The sequence below is a fragment of the Salvia miltiorrhiza genome, chromosome 1, assembly GCF_028751815.1.
Source record: "Salvia miltiorrhiza cultivar Shanhuang (shh) chromosome 1, IMPLAD_Smil_shh, whole genome shotgun sequence".
In the NCBI taxonomy this organism is placed as follows: Eukaryota; Viridiplantae; Streptophyta; class Magnoliopsida; order Lamiales; family Lamiaceae; genus Salvia; species Salvia miltiorrhiza.
This window is the reverse complement of record NC_080387.1, coordinates 48,794,959-48,817,137: the sequence shown is the minus strand read 5'-3', so window position 1 is coordinate 48,817,137 and position 22,179 is coordinate 48,794,959. Positions and strand designations below refer to the sequence as shown.

The 22,179-nt window shown below is 39.6% G+C and overlaps 2 protein-coding genes across 3 annotated transcripts; one reads left to right on the top strand and one right to left on the bottom strand.

Moving 5' to 3' along the window:
- Positions 1–616: 616 nt before the first annotated feature.
- Positions 617–2,964, top strand: LOC130988853 (probable receptor-like protein kinase At5g20050). Its single transcript, XM_057912812.1, has one exon. The coding sequence runs from the start codon at positions 886–888 to the stop codon at positions 2,239–2,241; it is 1,356 nt and encodes a 451-aa protein (XP_057768795.1). The 5' UTR covers positions 617–885; the 3' UTR covers positions 2,242–2,964.
- On the bottom strand, positions 2,477–22,115 carry LOC130988839 (dnaJ homolog subfamily C GRV2). Of its 2 annotated transcripts, XM_057912793.1 has the most exons (22): positions 21,148–22,108; positions 18,794–19,027; positions 18,547–18,634; positions 18,241–18,449; positions 17,220–17,321; positions 17,052–17,114; positions 14,266–16,467; positions 12,891–13,253; positions 12,119–12,259; positions 10,754–11,146; positions 10,109–10,597; positions 8,291–8,514; positions 7,844–8,188; positions 7,090–7,384; positions 6,205–6,618; positions 5,791–6,136; positions 5,375–5,718; positions 4,859–5,296; positions 4,640–4,764; positions 4,210–4,333; positions 3,991–4,059; positions 2,477–2,964 (listed from the first exon to the last, which is right to left on the bottom strand). In XM_057912793.1, exons 1-22 carry the CDS (start codon positions 21,601–21,603, stop codon positions 2,776–2,778), a joined length of 7,653 nt encoding a protein of 2,550 aa, XP_057768776.1. In that variant the 5' UTR covers positions 21,604–22,108; the 3' UTR covers positions 2,477–2,775. The 2 variants fall into 2 exon arrangements, with proteins under 2 accessions (XP_057768776.1, XP_057768784.1); XM_057912801.1 differs by lacking the exons at positions 2,477–2,964; positions 3,991–4,059; positions 4,210–4,333; positions 4,640–4,764; positions 4,859–5,296 and having other exon boundaries at positions 5,475–5,731; positions 21,148–22,115.
- Positions 22,116–22,179: the final 64 nt, after the last annotated feature.

The window sequence follows — 22,179 nt, the reverse complement described above, 5'->3', positions numbered from 1 at the left end:
ATATTGAAATTTTATTTCAAAAAATTAAAATTTTTAAAAAGTATATACCATGAATTTGAATTTATCAACCTATTATTAGCTAATAAAAATGAAATTAAATGATAAAAAATAATTATATGCCCTAGATTGATGGAATAAACCCTAGTTAATAATCACAAAATTAAACTAAAACATATAAAGTTGAAATTGAATAAAATATACATAAGAAATTAAACAAAATTGAAAGTGGAACACAAAGTGAGACATAAAGTGTGGTACACTGAATCTTCCAAATTTGGGAGGACATGAAGCTCGTTCACTGAAAATCCTTATATAATATATAGATTTCTCACCTTCGATATTAATTTTCATAAAATCCTTACATTTTAAGTACCGTCAATCCGATTCCTATTGGATACAGTTTGACTTTCTAATTAATAAAAGTTATTAAATCATGGAACATGTACAACCCATCATATTTCAATCATATAAATCAACCCCCATCTATACACATAGAGTAAACTAAACGAATACATACTACACATGCAACTTTTACAAATAAAAGCAAACAAATTTTTTCAGATAAAAAATTACTATCAATTTACGATTTGGAGGAGTCAAAAAATCTAACCTAAGATTAAAAAATACGTATATGAATAAAGAAAGACGTAGCTGTGTCTGACATGAAAATTGAAGTAGTGAGTAGGCCAACGTTCAAGATTCATGAAGAAGAGGTAAAATAAAAACTTACGAATAAGTCTTTTCATAATTTTAAAATGAAGATTTCAATAGCAACTGCAGTCAACTAAACTCAAACCTCTGAACTTCAAGCTCTGATCATGGAGATCAAAATAACTACTACTGCTTCTTCCATTTCCTCTTTCGTTTGATTGATCCAACACTCAAATGGAGGACAAACGAGCAATCTTAATCTCCATCTCCATAATCCTGCTCCTCATAACCTCCATCATCATCGCTCGAGTCTCCCTCAAACTCTCCGAGACCTTCTATCTCATCTGCGGCGCCGCCGTCGCCGCCATTTTCGCCGTCGCCGTGATCGTCGTTATCCGGATTCGCTACAACAGCCGCCGCAAGCAGCTCGAGCACCAGATCGATTTCCAGGGGCGCGAGCTGCGGATTGAGTACAGCTTCCTCCGCAAAGTCGCCGGCGTCCCCACCAAGTTCCGGCACCGCGAGCTGGAGGAGGCGACGGACGGCTTCCGCGCGCTGCTCGGCCGCGGCGGATCCGGCTCCGTCTACAAAGGCATACTCAGCGACGGCACTGCCGTCGCCGTCAAGCGGATCGAAGGCGAGGAGCGCGCCGAGAAGGCGTTCAAATCCGAGGTTGCCGCCATCGCCAGCGTGCAGCACGTGAACCTAGCACGCCTCCTCGGCTACTGCATTGCATCGGGCGGCGGACCTCGTTTCCTTGTGTACGAATTCGTATTCAACGGATCGTTAGACAATTGGATTTTCCCCAAAATTAGGGCGAATCAGAGAAGCGGCTGCTTGACCTGGGATCTGAGATGCAGAGTTGCGTTAGATGTGGCAAAAGCCCTATCCTATCTGCACCACGATTGCCGATCATGCGTGCTGCATTTGGATGTTAAGCCGGAAAATATATTGCTCGACGAGAATTACCGCGCCCTAGTTTCCGATTTCGGACTGTCTAAGCTCAAGGGGAGGGAGGAGAGCCTAGTGGTGACGACGATACGCGGCACGAGAGGGTACTTGGCGCCGGAATGGCTGTTGGAAAACGGTGTATCAGAAAAATGTGATGTTTACAGTTATGGAATGGTGTTGTTGGAGATGATTGGTGGAAGGAGGTGCATAAGTATTCTTGAGAAGGGGCATCACTCGAAAAAGAAGTTTCAGTTCTTTCCGAGAATTGTGGTTGACAAGTTGAAGGAAGGGAAGTTGATGGAGATTGTGGATGATAGGTTGATGGAGGGCGGAGGTGGGGGTGTGGATGAGAGGGAGTTGAGGCGGATGGTCGGGGTGGCGCTCTGGTGCATACAGGAGAAGGCCAGGATGAGGCCGACCATGGCCGAGGTGGTGGAGATGCTCGAGGGCCGGAGGCCGGTCGAGGACGCCCCCGACACGCAGATGCTCGTCGTCGACCTCTTGTCCATTGATGAAGACGACGACGATGATGCTCAAGGCCGTCGAAAGCATCGCCAGCCTCGAGCCATGATGGTGGATCGCGATAATCCATCGTCGTCGGCTTACTCCATGGCCTTCTCCACGCTGTCTGGGCGTTGAGAGCTACACCAATTTTGTCATTTCTTCTTGCGACAAAGATTGCTTCTAGAATACAAAAATCATACATTTGAGCTTCATATTTTCAATTTATTCAATTGTGGTACAACTTTATGGGAACGCTATGACTATTGTAGTGTGAGTGTCCCATAATTTATTTCTTTTTTCTTTTTTCTTCTTTACCAACTGAGCTAATGAGCCCGCTATAGTCAGATTATGCCATATTTCACAAAAAAAATGAATAGGAAAACCATCAACTGTGAAAATGGGGTGTATTACATCTTTGGTTACTTTCACACCAACTCTTTAGTCAAATTTAAAATACACAAGTCATCATCTCAACTACGGTGCTATACAGAAATGATGACAAACAAAAAAGATATACAAAATTTGTACCTGCACACATTGATGAAATGTTGAGAATGTGTGAGGGAAGTGATGGAAAGAGATCGGAACTGTACATTTTGCTATACAAGGAAAAAATGAATACAAAATGCCTTCCCCATCACTTTTGTCAGCATTAATCTCGTGGTGTTTCTACCCTTGGCTTCCATTTGAATCAGTGATAGGGGACTTCGGTTGAGTAGAGTGTGATGGAGGTGCTGTTAGTGCGTACGTAAGCCTAGACGACGAACTCTCGATGAGACCAGCAACTCCGGCAGGTGAAGTTTGAGCATTTGAAGGGAGAAAAAGATCGTGCCTCTGATCTTTATAGGCATTCCATACCTGCACAACCCAAAATGAAAATGTTATTGCACAAGGCAAGTCCATCAACCTCCTTTTTAGTAATATACAAATGGATGTGTTTTTTTGAAACCAAACGTTATTTAGAATACAACAACAGCCACACAGAGCTAAAATTGGAGACGTGTCTCCTCTTTCTTCTTCACAAGACTTCCCTCCTCTGCTGCATCTGCCAAGATACCATTAACCTTTCCTTTTCCTATCCTCTCCTGGTTTCCAGAACCAAGAATCACTGCATAAGCTCTCTCCCCCAGCTATTCTACAGCCACCAAGCAGTCCCTTTCCTCTCTTTGCCTATTTTTCCTTTTCTTGCTCCTTTTCAGCCACCAAAGCTGATACTATAATTAATGTATAATTTAGCCACAACCACCGACACTAACCTGCTTTCTTAATTGTATTTATTGCAATTAGGCTTGAGGTTGATGGAAAACATATAGTAAGTAAATGAAGTGTTGATATGGTTAGCTAGGTCATTTTCCACCAACCAAACCATACCAGCAGCTTATCTTGTCTCCAGTACTCTGATCAATTCTCCACATTAGTCAAGCTAAGATGATGAGACCTTATCCCATTGGCCAAGTATGAAGCAAGCATATTGCAAAATGATCTCTTTTGGGTAAACTTTTCTCCATACAAGCAAATAGATATCCAAGCGCACACACATGTCCTGGCACTACAGACATCCACAGACACAATTCTAATTTGGTATTAACATGGAAGGATAGGGTTGTAGATCTTTCGTGCCAGGTCACCTTAACTAGCTTGGTAAGCTGTTAATCTGACTGCAGACAATATATTCAAACTTTTATGCATACCAGGTCTAAAATGGAGCTAAGCTAACTGTTATTAATCTAATGAGCAAGCCACGAAATAATTCTGCAACCATTTATCAATTCATGCAGGAAACATTCATATTATCTCCAAGGCTATTCTACCAATATCATGCAAAACAAACAGCAGCCAAGATGAGCATGTACAGATTATATAGATTGAGGAGTCGCAACTTACATTTGAGGCATTTAGTATACCCCGTACTTTGGTACAATAAGCCCCCTCTGTTGCAAATGCATGCAAAACCTAAATATAAACAATCAAAAGGTTATCATCCCGGGCCACCTCACTGAAACTAATATTCACCAATTGCACAGGTATTTTTTGCAACTTACAAACTATTTTTAAATTGCATCCACTAGAAAAGAAGACATTAGTTATTGGTTTGATTCTGACCTCAATCGCGAGAACCCTGCCAATGGATGCTTCTGACTCATTCCAATTCATCTGCGAAAAGAGCCCACTTCTTCCCCCAGCTCGCCAATCAAGAAGACCAAGAAGCACTTCGACAAGACCAACCCTACACAAATGATATCCCGTATCACTATTAAATCATACAGGCATTGCAACTTCATGAAAACTTATAAAAACCAAGCAAAGCTATGACCCAGAACCCGGTGCTAGTAGAGTGATGTTGCATTATCACCTACTTATATTTTGCACTGAAATAGCAACTAACTGCATAAGGTTTTATTCTGTAATGCGCTCATTAGAAGTAATGATAAGACAGATTTATGCAGATGGCCGTTTCCCTGACTCAGCTAGCACATTTCATATGCATAAGTCCATAACAAATATATAACATACTGTATATATCGATACTCACTTGAGACCCTGTGCAACAAGTGCATCTCTTGCTCGGTTTCCCGCAACTACAACACGCTTTAAGGTTTCAAGAGCAAGGATACTTCCACCTTGCCAACCGATAGCTTTCATTAAAAGTGGAACGACCTACATTAAAGATCACCGATGTGAAAGACCACGTGTTAATATATGTTTAATCTGTTATCTTTTGTGCAGTAAAAAGTCAAAAACCACCACATACCTGGGGCATCCCCACACTGGTGGCTGCCATAGCTTCTGCACAAGTGGTGCTACCTGCAAGTTGATGCAGAACACGCAAACAACTAAGGCGAACACGCTCTTGAGGAGTCTGTGAATTTTGTTGGGGAGTATCATCCTCAGATGAATAGGTTTCTGAAGCCATTGACTCTCTGCTAGCTTCATAAGCCACTGCAGACACGAGTTTGGGCACATAACCAAGATATCCAACATGATCTGCGAGAGCAGGGTACACTCTCAGCAAAGAGACCAGGGCAGCAGAAAGAAGTAGAGGAAGCTCAGGGTCAAAAGCTTGGCCATCATAGTGTGTAGCTGCAATTGATGATAGGTACTGATCCAGTAAACCCTCGAGAAACCTTTTGGGATTTCTTAGAGGAAATTTGGGGTCTTTCAGGAACAACCTGACATATATTCCTCCAACCTAGATGGAAATCAATAATGCAAGTAATTAGAGAGAATTGATGCATTCTTGAGTACAATGAAAGTACAACAGTTATACCTGAGGTTCATCTCTCATTTCCTGTTGGCCAGAGGCATGTTCGGGTGCATCCCAATCAACAAGATGTCCTTTCACCTGTTCACGATACAGATCTGACGCCATTGTTGCAAGTTGTGCAGCTAGAGATGCAGCCATTGCTGGGGTCCAAACAAGTTCTGGAGTTTCGGTTGTTTGCTCAAGAGCAAGGACAACTGCTTCACCAGGACCATCCCTGATTATAGAGACAAGGCCATCAGGAAGAAATCTAGCCAGGGCTATTGCAACTCTGGGCCCATGCATTGTCTGGCCAACAAGCTTTCCTAGTAATGAAGCTGCTGCCGCTCTTTGCTGCAACGGGATCTCTTCTGCAGAGAATTTCTATTTAGAAGTAAGATAGAAACTTTTGAAAGAAATAGCCATATGTCGGATCGTTATACCTTTTATTGGCAAGAGCACCTCGAGAATGAAAACAACCCCACCATGCTTAGCAGCTGCCCATGCAAGTTCTGGTGTGCTTGCCAAGGCGTAGAGGACATGCAGAGCTCCTTCACGACAGCTGGGAGATGAATGAAGCATCTGTAGTAACGTAAGCAAACTCGAGGTATCCGCAACCATTGCCTCCAAGCAAGGGGCATACGTTGTCAAGCGTGATAACACAACTAAACAAAGCTGGGGAATATTGCTTGTAGAAGCAGCGGGAAGAGAAAAGCACTCGAAGAGGGGCTTTAACTTTTCCTTTGAGGACACAACAGAAGCTAAATTGGGATTTCTCGTCAATAAGTGCTGCATTTACAGAAAAAATATCAGATGCCACTCAAGTGTTGAAATAAGCAGAACAGCCCAATTTGTACCTGGAGAGATATCAGACCAAATTGGAGATTCTTTATTAACTCAGTTTCCTCCTTGTCTGTAGGTTTCCCATCAACATATGCTGAAGAATCATCAGAGGAGGGATGCACGCCAGATGATTCAGTGGTTACATCACCATTAATTTGACTATTTGCAGCAGGTGCATTATTGTGCACTAGATGTGATATATAATCAACTAGGGCAAGACAGAATCTCTCAGGTTCAGTAATTTCAGAATCTGGTTGATCATTATAGACTCTCAAGTATACATTGCCAATATACAGTTCCTTAGATATCGCTTCATAAAGAAAAGAATGTGAATCTTTCAGTTCACATGAGCCATCTTGTCTGAGGCTTGCACTCTGCTCCTCAACAAAATTCAACAGTTCTGCTCGAGTGGAGGAATTCCAGATTATCTGCAAAACAAATATAAAGACAGGTGGAATCATGTCATACATGGGGTACCAAGATAACACCATCTCTTTGTAACTATTGCACATAGCACAGACCACTTGACATACTGCTCAACACCACAGTCATTTGAGTTGTGACACTTCAAATCTAGATAATGAAATACTAACTACCAAATGTTCGAATTCAAATCACTGATAGAATCATCACAAGAGCTTCATACCAAGTTATCAAAGACTAAAAGATTCTATAGACATATATTTGGACCTAGCAATAACACAAATTTGTATACTATATTACAAAGGGGTTCTATCCCAACTCACTTTAATTACAAACACAAATTTTCTACATATCAGGAAGGTATATGAAAACACATCCAATAATGATTCCACAGAATTTCCCAATAAAAGGTTGAGCTAATAAAATTACAATGCAAGAATCTGAGCAAGTTACACCCCGATACACTGAGCACTTACCTCAGGAGACTCCAAGTTTGAGTTTAATATGGACAAGAGATCTTTGGGTGAGTTATCTTTCAGCATGCTTGCAAGTTTAGGAGTCAGCAAAGCTTTAAGGGCATCAGCTGCAGCTTCATTATAGGGTGCCAGAGAGTCGCTGCTGCCCAAACCGCTAAGCCTTGACAAGGCATTAGATGCCTGTACAGCATGTAAATTTTTTGCTATTTGAACACTAGTACCAACACCATGAGCATCAGTCTTATCTGATTCCCCAGCTGTGGAATCATACTGAAGCAGTAAAGGTATAAGGTACCTGAACATGCAAAAGTCAAGTCTATAAAACCACATCTGAAATGGAATGGACTCGGAAAAAATAGCATTTCACCAGAAAAACAAGATGTATCAGGGAACTATTGCAGTGAACTACAAATTCAAATTGTTCATCAACTGCAGCTTCACACTTCATACATGGGTCTTTCAAAGAACAGCCTTCTAAATAATTGAAACTCCATAGTTCAAAGTGTTTCTTATTCTCGATAATAGAATATGCAATAAATTTTGCCGAAAACTTTCAGACATCAATGAAAATCTAAACAAAGAAGCCTATTCCATGAGCAGAGAAGCTAGAGAGGAGAGCACCAAAGCCATAAGTACAGTTACCAGATAGATTTTTTGATCGCACATTAAGAGCATCAAAATCAGGAGAGCAATCAAAGAGAACTTAGATAAAGAAATAAACCTAGAAATCATATTATTAAACTATCCCACTTACCAAAGGGCACCAGCCTTCAGAAGAGCAGTTTGAAATTCAGAGGAGATAGAAACATGAGCAATAGTCTGAAGCGCAGCATCAACAGCTGCCGGCACCAGCTCAAGCTCCGTGCAATGAACAATGTCATCAACTAACCCAGATAACTCAAGCATTTCTATTCTGGCACTTTCAAACTGACTTGTAACTGAGAATGTCTGCATTATGTTAGCAACAATAGTGGCAGATGGTTCACTGGCAGGAGTTGTTGGTTGGACCACACACATGCATCGAGAAAGAAGAGTAGCAAGAAGGGGTATCCCACCATCCCTCACAAGCTCTTCACCATTCAATGAAGAGGACGCACACCTAAATTAGTTAAAAGTTCGAGATTGTGTAAGCTTAACAGATAAAGTGTAGCGTATTTGTAAATATCAATGATATGGACATGAAATGGAGGAGTGAGTTTACGTCAGCCAAACAAGCTCCGAGGCTGCGATTAAGAGAGGTGCTCGATCAGAAGAAAGAAAATTAGTATCATCTTTATCCACTGTAATGGCATTTAACAGCATTGGATACCCAGCATATTTGAATGGCATCAAGACAGTCCCATATCGCCTGTATAGGATACATTGGCCCTTTAAGAGAAGTAACAACCTCCAAGCCTGGGGTCCTTGCAACCCTTGCATGGTTGCCTAAAGAGGGAAGAATGCAGCAATTGATTAAGAAAAGCAAAAGGCAACTTGGAACTCAAATATGAGAACACACATTTCGTTAAAGATGGTAAAGTGCCATAATGCAAATTGACCTAGTTAATAACAAACACGTGCTTGGTAAAAATCTACGTAAGACCTTAAATTACAAATATGCGTCATATGGAAAATTTTAAATACTATAATAAAGCAAAACCCAACAAGATGGAACTCGGATCCTGCATGTTCTCAGATGCAATGACCAAATTCTAGTTATATAGTCCAAATGCACTCTCAAAAAGCCCATACAAAACAATTTTTTTAAATTTGGTATCATCTGTGGTAAGGTGTTTAGCAAATCTACATCAAGCAGGAAATCATCTCTCTTCTTGCAATGGACAGTTTAAAAGTAAGATAAATTTGCTCGAGCAGCAATGTTAAACTTCTGGACAATATCTGAACAGTACTTGTGCAACCCACTAAAATGCTAATTTTAAATTCTCAAACAAACACATTCTAGCAAAATAACATACAAGATCTATGTCTTGACTAATTCAATTGAACTACCTCCAACTTTACACTATCTGTCTACTCTTAAAATAATGAGCAACCCATTTATCATAATCAGACTTTACCACAAGGAATTTCTAGACAAATAAACAATTGAATGTCTTCTTGCTGACCACCTGGCCAGCTATCAAGAGATCAAGAACGGGGAAGACACAGACGGGCCGCCAAAAAAAAAAAAAAAAAGAAGAAATAATAAGAAGAAGAAGAAGAAGAAGAATAAGAAGAAGAAGAAGAAGAAGAAGAAGAAAGAAGAAGAAGAAGAAGAAGAAGAAGAAGAAGAAGAAGAAGAAGAATAAGAAGAAGAAGAAGAAAGAAGAAGAATAAGAAGAGAAGAAGAAGAAAAGAAGAAGAAGAAGAATAAGAGAAGAAGAAGAATAAGAAGAAGAAGAATAAGAAGAATAAGAATAAGAAGAAGAATAATAAATAAGAATAATAAGAATAAGAATAATAATAATAATAAGAATAATAATAATAATAATAAATAATAATAATATAATAATAATAATAATAATAATATAATAATAATAATAATATAATAATAATAATAATAATAATAATAATATAATAATAATAATAATAAAATAATAATAATAAAATAATAATAATAATAATAATAATAATAATAATAATAATAATAATAATATAATAAAATAATAATAATAATAATAATAATAATAATAATAATAATAATAAAGGATGAAAGAGAGAAATATGCTCCACTTGTTGACAGTTAGAAAAGACGCAAATCTTAAATTTCTCTTGATTCTACCCAATAAATCACACCCCTTGACAGTTGACACTATCTATATTGGACGTACCAAATGGAAGTCACACAACTATAAGATCTCAGTATCTGTTCAGTTCCATTTTGTTTTTCAGTTAACATAAGCACTTGCTATCCTGGATGTACCAAATGGAAGCGACACGACTGCAAGACCTCGGTATCTGTTAAGTTCCATTTTGTTTTCAAGTTTACCGATGCAGTTGCTAATCTGATGATTAGATAAGATTTTAATCTTGGACATACCTGCAGGCATTCATAAGCTCTTTGCACTGCTAGAAACTTCTCTCTCCCTTCAGGATTTTTGTCGGGATGATATTTCATTGCAAGTTTTCTATACTGTCTCTTGAGCTTTTCCTCATCAATATTCTCGATCTGCTTTGATATGTCCTCCTCAAGTGACCCAAATCCTCGTTTTCTAGGGGCATCATCCCTGGATACTTCTTCAATTGAAATCTCCAGTATCCTACAAGCTTCTTCTTCAGAAAGCTCCATTGGCCTTCGAGTTAATTCCTCTCGCCACATTACCAGCAATGATTGCAAAAACTCAACATGTTCAACAATTGGCCAATTAGGAAATCTAATTTCATCACACAAGTTTCTAAGATAATAACGATGACACCACATTTCATCTTTCAGCTCTGGATATGTAACTGGTGGCATTGGAGCATAATCATACAAGGAATGACAATGCTGTGACAATTTCTGAGGGAAATCACCAAGATGCTGAAGAACCTATAAAACAAAATCATAATTGCCATTAGCTGCATTACTGAAGAGCTTTTAGAATAATACCAGCACCATATATTCCAGAATATTAACTAAATTCTAAAGAAAATGGTTTTGGATGAATAAGAGAGCTCAAAAGTCTAGTTGCAGAAATGGCACTACCTGACAGATTAGATTCTCTGCTCGCATCTTATGTGTCCAAATAATTTCGGGAGTGTCTGAATCAGAGACCATTGCTGCTGCAAAAGCAACTGGCCCACTACGTTCCAGTACATAGAGCAATGACTCAGGTAAGAGGCCACCCAGAACACTTCGTTTTGCCAAAGGTAAAGAAGAGGAGACTGCGGCTTCTTCCCCTCCATGAAAAGCTTGGTGAACATGAGTCATTGAGAAAAGTTGGGCAATTGAATGAAGATTAGATCCAGGATATGCCAGGGCAAAATAAAATGCGCCTGTACTGTATAATCTTATCATGGCTTTGGGATTCCTGGTGACTATAGCCTTAAGCAAAGCAGCAGCAGCCTCAACTATGGTTGGTTCACCAGAAAGCATAGCCTGCAATAAATATTATCCAGGCAACAAATGTTCTATAAGATAGACGAAGGTAGCAATTTTGAAATACATTTAACATAGTGTGAGCCACCATGCTGCAATTGGATAGTTTAAAAAAAGAACTTAGTCAAAAATCAACAATGACGAATACATATATAACCTAAACAAACATGAAGAATATAGGTCAAAGTCCCCTCCTAAACAAAGATAACATTAAAAGGCTACCTAATCTATAAGCTAATATTTTTCAGTAACATACCAAAGAAGAATATTAATGACAAAGGAATTTAAGCAAAAAGGATGAGAAAACCCAAAGTGGAAAAAGAATGAGCTAAAGAACACAAGTCCAATCAGATACAAACAAATATTTGCAGCCTCTATGTTTTGTCAAAATAATATATTTTATATATGTAATAATTTCAAAAATCCCCTTTCATGCAATAAATAACTCCCTGTCCCACAAAAGTGTGCACACTTTGCCATTCTCCACTCAACAACACTAAATAATGTGGACTCCTTTCTCCACTCACAACACACTATCAACTAACATTCTTGAAACCCGTGTCCAAAAAAGTTTGATCACTCTTCTGGGACAGAGGGAATACTATATATTGAAGCCTCGGATGTCAAACTCTTTTTTTGATAATGGGATGCAGCTATGACCTTTTTGTGTGGTATGGCTCATATTCACCAACTCATCTAAGCTAAAGATATATTGCTATTTGCTAGAAAGGGGGAATCATATAAAATTGGGTTAATCATGTTTTGTGGCCCCAACTTTCAGCGACTTCCAAAAAATGTCCCGCTGTACAAAATCTGGCAACGGAATCTAGCAACAGGCTATATAAATCAAAGATAAGAAAATAAGTAGATTTAGCAATTTACAGGATTCCGACATTTAAGGACACATAATTTCTTTAGACAAATACAGACACCTGCAGATAACCAATACAAGGACAGGCACAGCAATATCACCTGAGCTATATGTGGAAGACAACGTGGACTTGACAAGATTCGCTTTACTCTAGGTGTTGGTGTAACAATCTCTCCTGCATCATCTATATCTGAATGAGCAGCTACCATGCTGTGTAGTATGGACAATGCCACCTCTGAAACCTGTACAAGGTACCAACACATTTTTAGGAACATTGTAAATCAAGCAACACAACTACGATTCACATGCATCAAATGACTGAACAACCCTCCAACCAATGCTATTTGTTCCTTTGGCAAAAGGTTTGCAGAAGGCTGTTCTTGTCTCATAAATTTCCTAAGACTATTTGTTCCTTTGGCACAAGGTTAGAAAGCACTCTCGTCTCATAAATTTCCTAAGCCTATGTGTACAGCATGAAAGGTACTCTGTATGTAACCCCTACAAATGTCCAAATGGAACTCTTTCAATATAATTTAAGACACTAACAACCAATAAGGTAGATAAGTGCAGACAATGGTTAAACTATCTCTTTATTTGCTAAATTTTTTCAAAATATATACAGAAATCTTCTGTATCTAATACTAACATGTATTGACTAACATCCATGACTTTAATGCAGGTACTTCTTAAGTTCTAATCTAGACTGCTCGCTGTAGACTGAACCTAGAACCAACACAGGCAATAGAGCCCAGTTCATCTAAAGAATTCATTAAATTATGAGGGAAATGATACTAAATAGGATGTCATACTGATTTTCAAATAAAATAAAAAACAATGTACTTTGCATCATCACCATACTCTACAATGCTATACCTGAACTGGAGTAAGCACAGGAACTCGAACAGCCATTGCCCACCTGAGCTCACGGATGTCTCTTAGTCTCTTCCAGTCAGGCATCCCAGATGCCCAGCATCTGGTCGTCCAGTCAATTTCATTTTTTGACCAAAACCTTCTAACAGTGTCCTTCTCAACGGGCCCAACTTGGGTATTGTTCTTGTCGGTGAACATCCATTCTTTCATCGGTTCCATGAAAGCAGTAGCAGCAATTAAGTTAGACTGCAATGGTATAGCAGTCCTTTCTGAAGCTTCATGAACAACTGTTAGTAAATCAACAGCAAGCACACATCCTCCAACCAAAACACATGCCTCCACATTTGACAGAACTTTCATCAAAACCTGAACAAGTAGCAGAAGTGGAATTAGCATCAAGATGTCCAGATATTAAAAGTTTTGATGACAACGGTTGGTGTGACAGGTCAATGGCTAACAAGAAAGATAAATAGGTTGGCATCAAAATTTTAAGGTTAAAATGAGAAACTAAATATAGAAATGAAATTTGTGCAACATATTCCTATATGAGTTGGTGTGACATTGTAGTAGTCACCTTGGGTGCAGAGCAGAATCATAATCATAATCACTATTCACACAACATCATCCCTTATGCAAATTCAAAAGGTCTAATCCTTCATGAAAGTTAAAAGTAGCAAAGTTAAGCAAGCATAAGTGAGTTACAAACTTCGCTATTTCAAGTAAGTATTGCACCAGCCACCCATTTCATAGCATCCGTCCACCTTCCGGGCTTGCCTAGTAACTCAGCTCCTTCTGCTGTTGCTTGTTAAACAGCTACAGACTATCATAGCAGAAACACCTTACACCTAACCTCCACTTAAAGTTCATGTGGCAATTTAGAGACAGGTTCCCATAAGTCCCTTTTTTAACTCAATTGGGTGTTAATGTAAGAAAACCATGACCGTGTAGTTTCACTCCTGATTGATCGACTCTGTAATAGTGCATTCAAATCATACGAAATTGCTGAACTTTTAACCCTTCAATTCTACATTTGTCCTTGTATGTAAATGAATTGCAAATACGACCACATAATAGCCCAACGTTCTTTTGGTGCCAACTCCAATAAGATGAGCAGGAAGTAAAATACTACACCCAAATTTTTACTACATTTGTCCTTGTATCATTGTATGTAAATGAATTGCAAATACGACCACATAATAGCCCAACTTTCTTTTGGTGCCAACTCCAATAAGATGAGCAGGAAGTAAAATACTACACCCAAATTTTTACTGTATATTTCTTTCCAATTTAAATTTTTTATTTTACCAGAATTTTGAGTTTGACATTTTCAATTTCTACAGTAGTTAAAGAAAGGAACTGGAGTGGTACACTGACTTACCTTCAAAAGGAGAAGAAGACGGTGTCTCAGAGCTCTATCATTTGTCCGATCCAAGAGTACTGTAACATGTGCAGTGCCTTCGAATGGTCCTACCGAGTGATAATGTTGCTCATATACAATAGCCATCGCTCTTGCACAGAGCTCCCTGACTAAGGATCCACCCCCTCCACCAAAACCATCTAATCTTCCCATATCACACCAATCATCGGATGAACCCATTTCATCAGGAACAGCGCCATCTACCGTCAGCCCAGTGTCCGCATCACAGAGGAACCGATGATAAAGTGCTCTGAAAAATGCAACTGGGTCACGCAGAGGAAAGTCTTGAGCTCTACCGCTAGTTCCACTCTCAAGCAGCAGACGGAGATAATATTGACCAACACAAACTTCCTTAGCCAAGCTAGGGTACCGAACAGCAAATTCCGCATAGTTCCATGATATCTGAGGCATGGTCTCTTGCCCACTCACAGTTTCCTTGGATGTACCCCCAGGAACAATATCTTCAGTTCTTCCTTTCTCAAGATCTAATTTGTGAACCTCAGCCTGCAAAGCTTCCATCAACTCCTGCCGAGTACGCTCATTCCAGATCAAGTCAGCACGATTGTGGTCAAGACCAAAAGCTCTCCAGAAACCAGGCCAGTTTAATAGCAATCTTCCGCACCCCACAGGTGCATTCTCTGTAACCACCTGGGCAGGAGCAGGGATTCCTGAATTATGGGGGCTAGATGGACCAATATCAGAGTCACGTGCTGCATAATTATCAGACGAAGCAACGGCTGATGAATGATCACTTTGAGGGACCCCTGCAGCACGAATCTCATAGTTGTCACCAGGGTGAACCCGTGAAGGCTGAACAGATGGAATGTACCCACTAGTTGAATCATCTGCTAAGTTTCGATATCCATCTAATCCTCTAAATGCATGTCCATTTGTCTGCCGTACTTGTTCGGTGCCTTCAGTATCATTAACAGAAGGCATGCTCGGGCCTTGAGACGGGATTCCAACTGGACGATTTCTTCTTCGTTGCAGTAAACGCCGCTGTCTTCTACTCATCAAGGAAAGTTCCTGATTGGAGATATCTTCATCTGCTGTTCCATTTGATCTTGTGTGCAAATACGCAACCAGCCCAGGCGGTAGAACTCTAGACAACAATTCAAGGGCAGGTTGATAAGAATCTGCCCACAGAGCAACAAGTTGTCGGCTGACATCACGTCTTTCACCAGCAGGAAGGTAGAACGCATGTAATAGATGCCGCAGTAATGCACCATCACGTAAAGCAGCATCCCTCATTGATTCAGCAGCAACAGCATCTTCTTCCGCTATTGAACGCATAACTACAGCTACAGTTTCTCGTACACTTTCTGCAGGATGCCCAAATAACGCAAACAATCGACGACGCAACCCAGCTACAAGGCGCAGTAATTCAACAAACACTGTGTACTGGGTAGTTTCACAGTGTGGCTCGCATATCATAGCTTCAAGAACTTCAACAACGGTCATTGATAATAATGGTGAAACAGAGGTAGGTTTTAATCTGTTAACAAGAATATTCAGGTTACTCTGTTCAGCAAATAGTACAGATTTCGTATGCATTATTGTTGCATGTTGTTCTCCCTTTGTGTCTGATAACATAGTTGTATCCCCTGGACCACCACCAATAAGCATAGCAATAAGCCCTATTGATTCAGCCGCTACTCCCTCAGAACCATTTCTAAGCAGGCCCATGATTCGTCCAACAGCAGCAGGAAACGACATCACATGTGATGCGGCATTTTTTGAAGAGAGCAACCTGCGTAAGCATCCAATGAAACCAATTACAGTAGCAGCTGCTTTAGGCGAAGGTGGTGGCAAGGGTAGGGACTCTGGAGGAAGATTTGGAGCAGCAGGAAGCAATGTGATCAAGGCCATCAGAGTCACCTCAGGTACTTCAACAGTAGGGGGAACTCCACTAAATGGAATGCATGCATTAAACTCCCTTATCCTCCTCCACAATTTAGCTCTTGAACCAGGAATTGAGCCTCCTTCAGCCACAGCATCTTTTGCAGCTGCTGCAAGGTGTTTTAAATGCATTGTTGCAGATTCCATATCAGCAACAGGGCGTTGAGGCTGCTGGGGAAATAGTAAATGAACTCTGCCACAAGGAGGATCGATCCGGTGGCCAGGCATCGTCAACCTAGGCAAAATAGGCACTGGACATTGACCCTGCGCAAGCCAAAGCCAAAGCGTACTGAAAATTGTGTACAGTATAACAATTACTTATGCAAAATCAATTCCCATCAGTAGTCAAACTGACTTCAAGTCATAATCAGTAGACATGCATCCGGAATCAGTCAAACTCTAAATCTCTAATTGATAGTTAATTAACCCAAAAAACAAAGGGATCATTTGGTTTCAGTTTAGTTTCAATTTCAAGCATCTAGTATTTCTATTACATAATAGAAGGTTCTATTGATTCTTGTAAAATGCATTTGCATTATAAATATGATTGGATGGATGATTGTGATCTTTTGGAGTTATAGGTTTGGCAGTGAAACATGTTCGGTTGGTGGTATTTTTTATATACTTTAAATTAGCGGTTAGTTTGAAAAGAACATTATCCAAGTCGTGGGACCCACTGTAATCATACGGGATTGTGATTGGTGATTTAGGGCTAAACTTTTTTAAGTTTTTGTTTTTAAATGGGTATTTTGAGTGAAAATGAAATGAAACAATTGTGTTGGGTGTTTAGCACAGTAAAAAACTAGGAAAAGGTGGGGAAAAAACAAAGCAGGCCAAATTTCACTTACTTCAGTTTGCAAAACATCCAGAACTGCTGCGAGTAAGCTATCACGAGAGGTGCTAGCATATACCTGAAATCATTATAATATATAAGAATCAATCTTCCAAAACCTTTTCGTTAAAACCCAGACTTTTGGAGACTTACAATAATACACAAGTAAACCAAATGGACTCACATGAATGGGACATCCATCATTAAATTCCACGGCAAACATCTGTGGCTCCTCAGAAAATCGAACAAGAGCACTAACTGAAGATAAGGGCCTAACAATTACAGCCTGCACCCATTGAATGAAAATGTTGCCACTCAATCTTTACGAATCATTTGAAATATTTGTCCAGAGCATGACAAAGCATTATTACAATCAGAATAAATCAGTATCATATGAAAAAAGACACTAGCTGTACACAGCTCCACGGAAATTGGGATCTCCAGGACTGCACTACCAATCTGTTCCACATTTACAACTAGACATGCAATATGAAAGATTCATGCATATTTGGTCACAGTTAGCTCTCATAATCCTAGCTATGAGCTAAACAAATAATAATATGACATAGTTGGAATTTTAAAAAAATATATTAATGGTTCTCCTTCAAACTTGAGATTCTAGATGAGGTGGTCATTAAACATCACCTCGAAGTCAGGCCAAAGGCCCCAAACAATATATCTCCAGTTCAAGAGGAGGTTGTTATAGAAAAAAGGTGTGAAACCAGATTGATTAAGCAGGAGTGGCGCAAGAGAATCCTAATTTATAAGTAGTTAAACATAAGGGGACGATGTCGATTATGTGAGCAACCAAAGTTGAACAGGGAAGAAACCTCTGTCACCTGTTAATGAATACAGGTATTTCTTTTCATATGAACTACATTTGGGAAGACCAATATACAGATGTGTGCAGCATTTATTTTCTTAGGGTTAGGCACCTCCCTACAGTGGTAGGTAGGATTTCTTGATCACAACTGAAATCAAAGCTGGCTGCAAGGGAGAGACTGTCACCAATTTTTACATCAACAATTTTTTTATTTTGATATGAAATGCTTATGAGAAACCTAACAATCAAATGTGAAAAGTTACCATTCTCTTAGGGTAATGTAGGCACCTCTCTACAGTGATAGGAAGGCCTTCTTGAAAAATAACATATGAAAGCTCAGAGCATTCATCCTAAGCATATGCATTCATAAAGACAAACTTACTTCATAGTTTTCCGGCCGTCTTTCAACAAGTGAAGCCTTCGTGAGAATAAGTTGACGTGAGACAGCATCACCTGAGTCCCCAAGTCCCCCTTTTGGTCCAATTGCCAGGCTTAAACCAGAAGAATGTAGCATCCCATGTGCAGCAGTTCGCAACCTTGTAACAGACCAACCACCAAGAGGAGTTTCTTGGGCCCCCACAGCCTCATTATCTACATTTTATGTGTGTTAGATCAGAAAAGACATGCAAATCACATAAGGACACAATTTGCTGAATATCCAAACATACAACTTCATGTTAAAGCTTACCCCTTAGCTTCACATATTCTGTGATGGTAAGTGACTGAGAACTATCGACAACTAATGAAACCCCGACCATGGAATTTGCAGTTTTAGTCTGGAAAAGAGTGTTGGAAGAAAATTAGCTTAAAATAAGAGAACTGTTCGCAGCTTTACACGCCTTTATAGAGCCAATAGATATAGCGTTCTCACAATGTTATTGGATTAACATATGAGGCTAAAATATGACAATGTCAGGAAAACATTTTTGGCATACCAAACTCGATATAATCGCCGCATTTGAAGTCCCTGAAGATGCCTGAAAAGCTTTAGATTTTCGTCCATATAGGGAACATAGAACAAACCCACCACTATCACCATTTTTCCTCCCATAAGCTTCAGAGAGAAGAATTATGGCTGGAGAATCCATATCTCTGAAGTCCAAACACCATCGAAGATCTCCAGACTTCAAGTCAATCACTTCAACTCCAACATAAGTAACTTTCATTTTCTGCAGAGGAATACTTTACCATAATTATCATGCAAATTATTTAGCATAGACAAGCTTGGGATGATAATAGATGATAGTAGCTAAATTGTCCTAGAGTAAACAAGATAATAAAGAAATACTCCCTCCGTCTCCGAAAAACATGGGCAATTTGCCGTTTTGGGACGTCTCCAAAAAACATTCACTTTCTAATTTTGGACAACACTCCACTCAACACAGCGGGACCCCTTTTCCACTCACAAACATTCACCTAACATTTCTTAAATCTGTGCCACCAAAAGTGTCGCATGTTTTTCGGAGAACGAGGGAGTATAACCAAATAGCTCAAGCAAGGAAGGATTATTTCTCGTAAGATTCTGACCACAGTAAAAGCAGATTCCCAGTATAAATATTCTTCATCTATCTAACTGTAACCAAAAATGCAACTGATATGCTATCATCTCATCCTTTTCAATTCTATTATCCTGCTCCTGCTAATCTGCACTCATCTACGACTATCTTTAAGCTACATAAATAACACAGATGAAATGAACATATCTAGTCTCCTCATTTCACGGAAAAGTATTTAAATCTTAAGTGTCATTAATCTAACTACGAATGAGCTATTTTGGCTCGAGCTTGCAATGTATCCTGTGTAAACAGCCAAGTGCTAGTTAATTCAATCTCAGTTGCAATGAATTTCTACAGAGCACTAACAGTTGCAGCAAGAAGAGAAATACCATTTGCTTGTCAGAGGTATAGGGTGACACCATGCTTACCAGAGGATAGACCAGTTAACCTCATAGTGTAATATGTCAAAGAAGTTGAGTAACTGACAAAAATCACGACGCTAAATAGTTAGCATAACAAAGGAAACTCCATTACCGTAGCAAGAATGCCCATAACACCAACTAAACAAAACTAGACAGCTTCAGTATAAGAGGAAATAATCAAAAACAAGTGTAACATGATTTCAACTGTCATCCCTGTAATGTCCTCTAGAAATGCTCCTATCTTTTATTTATGGTACCATACGGCATAATACAAGTATTTTGCTACGCAAACTTATTGAAAGCCAATAGAAGAGCACAGGATACATGCTCCTCAGTTCAATACCTCCTTCAAAGTACAGATACTTATAATACAAATTGAGTATATCGTCTACCATAAGAGCATATGAAGCTTCACCAACTTAAGAAGCCATTCCCAACTAAATCTTTCCACACAAGACAAAATTCAAGCCACCAGGATGAGAGTTCACCATAAATTAACAGCATCCATGGAAAGCATAAATTCTCCCAAAGTTGCTCCTTACATGAGTTAGTTTCCTATGGTACAAGAGCTAATGATGGGATACATACACAGCTCACATTTGGATGATAATAATAATGCAGAACTTTACACCCAGCAATTGAACAATTGATATTCAATATACTAACCAACCTTTATATCATCCCTGGTTTTGGTTTCGCTTTAATGTCAAAAGGTAATGAAGCCACTAGACGAGGAAATATTGTAATGCTAAAAGGTTGCTAGACAGTAGACAGAGATTTCAGCTCCGTTTGTTATATCTTGATGCTACTGTTCCCAAAAGTTTGAAATTACAAGATTTGTTAAAGCAACCTTCGGATGATACACAGCTCACATTTGGATGATAATAATAATGCACACTTTACTCCCAGCAATTGAACAATTGATTTTTCAATATACTTACCAACCTTTATATCATCCCTGGTTTTGGTTTCACTTTAATATCAAAAGGTAATGAAGCCACTAGACGAGGAAATATTGTAATGCTAAAAGGTTGCTAGACGGAGATTTCAGCTCCGCTTGTTATATCTTGATGCTACTGTTCCCAAAAGTTTGAAATTACAAGATTTGTTAAAGCAACCAATTCTAGTCCCAGCAATACATGTATCATGGATTCATTGCAGAAACTTCAGAGTAAACATCTTCACCCATTTTTACCAACTCCGACAATATCAATTATCAAAAAGAAAGAAAGGATCGCAGTTCAGCTATACTTGTCCACATCCAATAGAAGGGAAACTCAAAATGAAATCAATAAATAGCGAACCTCCAAAAAGAAGGCACTGGCAATTAGCAAAACAAGTCCAGGAAAAGAAACCACTCATAAGACTTACAAGAGGGATCCATTCCGAGGTCCGCCTTCGCAAATGAAGAACAGGGAACTCCCCCACAGCGGCTACTCTATTCCCTCTAATCCGCTGCAGTTCAGTCAATATACTCGCCCTATACTTGGAAGAAAACTTCATCGCTTTAAATTTCCCACGGCCATCAGTCCGCACACTGATATTAAACTCACTGGAACTCTCGTCCCTCCCGATGATCGGGTTAGCTCCTTCAAAATCACTACCGACATCATACGAATTAGTCACGGACAGCGTGCCTGGATCCAAAGTGATAATTGAGTGATTGGAAATGCACAGAATTCTCTTGTAACGGCCGCGCCATGAGTGCTTAACGACCGTGTACCTGCCCAGATACTCGGGCTCTTCAGGCGGGGCGGCAGAGGAGGCGGAGGGAGTAGGCGGCTGGTGGTCGGAGGGGGCGCCGGCGTGGCGGCTGACGAAATCCATCTGAGGGTCGGGAAGATAGTGGAGAGAGTGGGGCCGCGGATGACTAGGGCGGAGGAAGAACCATAATCCACCTGCCGAAGAAGACGGCAGAGGTCTCTGCCTCGACTGATTGGCACCCAGAGCTCCAAATCTGGAAACCCTAACTTGTCAATTAAGCTATCGGGATTCAACTCACAGCAGAGCTGATCGCCTCCAAAACCCAATCAATCCGCATATGTAATCAGAAGATCGTGGCGAAAACGAATGATCGCTTAACATAAAAAATTAATAAAATCGACGCATAACCGTTTTAGAAATTGGGACAGATTAGAGGAAATTGCGAGTCAGCATCAATTTATTAATCAAGTAACTAGAATAGATTTTATCTCCTGAAGATCGAACAAATTTATTTGGAAATGAAATGATTGAAAGAATGGGGTTCCACAGTCGAATGCTAGACGCTACTACGCCCCACCCCCTTTTTTGTTTTTTCCGATTTATTTTTTGTTTGCTTTTCTCTTTGATTACCGTTAAACCTCGACAACTAAAAAATCACTCAAATGAGACACCTAAACGATTTCTGCTATTCGTTTTGCA

What these genes read in the sequence shown, in the direction of transcription:
- LOC130988853 (XM_057912812.1), top strand. Translation starts at nt 886, where the DNA reads ATGGAGGACAAACGAGCAATCTTAATCTCCATCTCCATAATCCTGCTC.
- LOC130988839 (XM_057912793.1), bottom strand. Translation starts at nt 21,603, where the DNA reads ATGGATTTCGTCAGCCGCCACGCCGGCGCCCCCTCCGACCACCAGCCG. An exon ending in GAGCTTATGAATGCCTGCAG is followed by an intron (nt 8,515 to 10,108) that starts GTATGTCCAAGA and finishes TTCCCTCTTTAG; the next exon opens with GCAACCATGCAAGGGTTGCA. An exon ending in GCAGGGTTCTCGCGATTGAG is followed by an intron (nt 4,060 to 4,209) that starts GTCAGAATCAAA and finishes GTTTATATTTAG; the next exon opens with GTTTTGCATGCATTTGCAAC.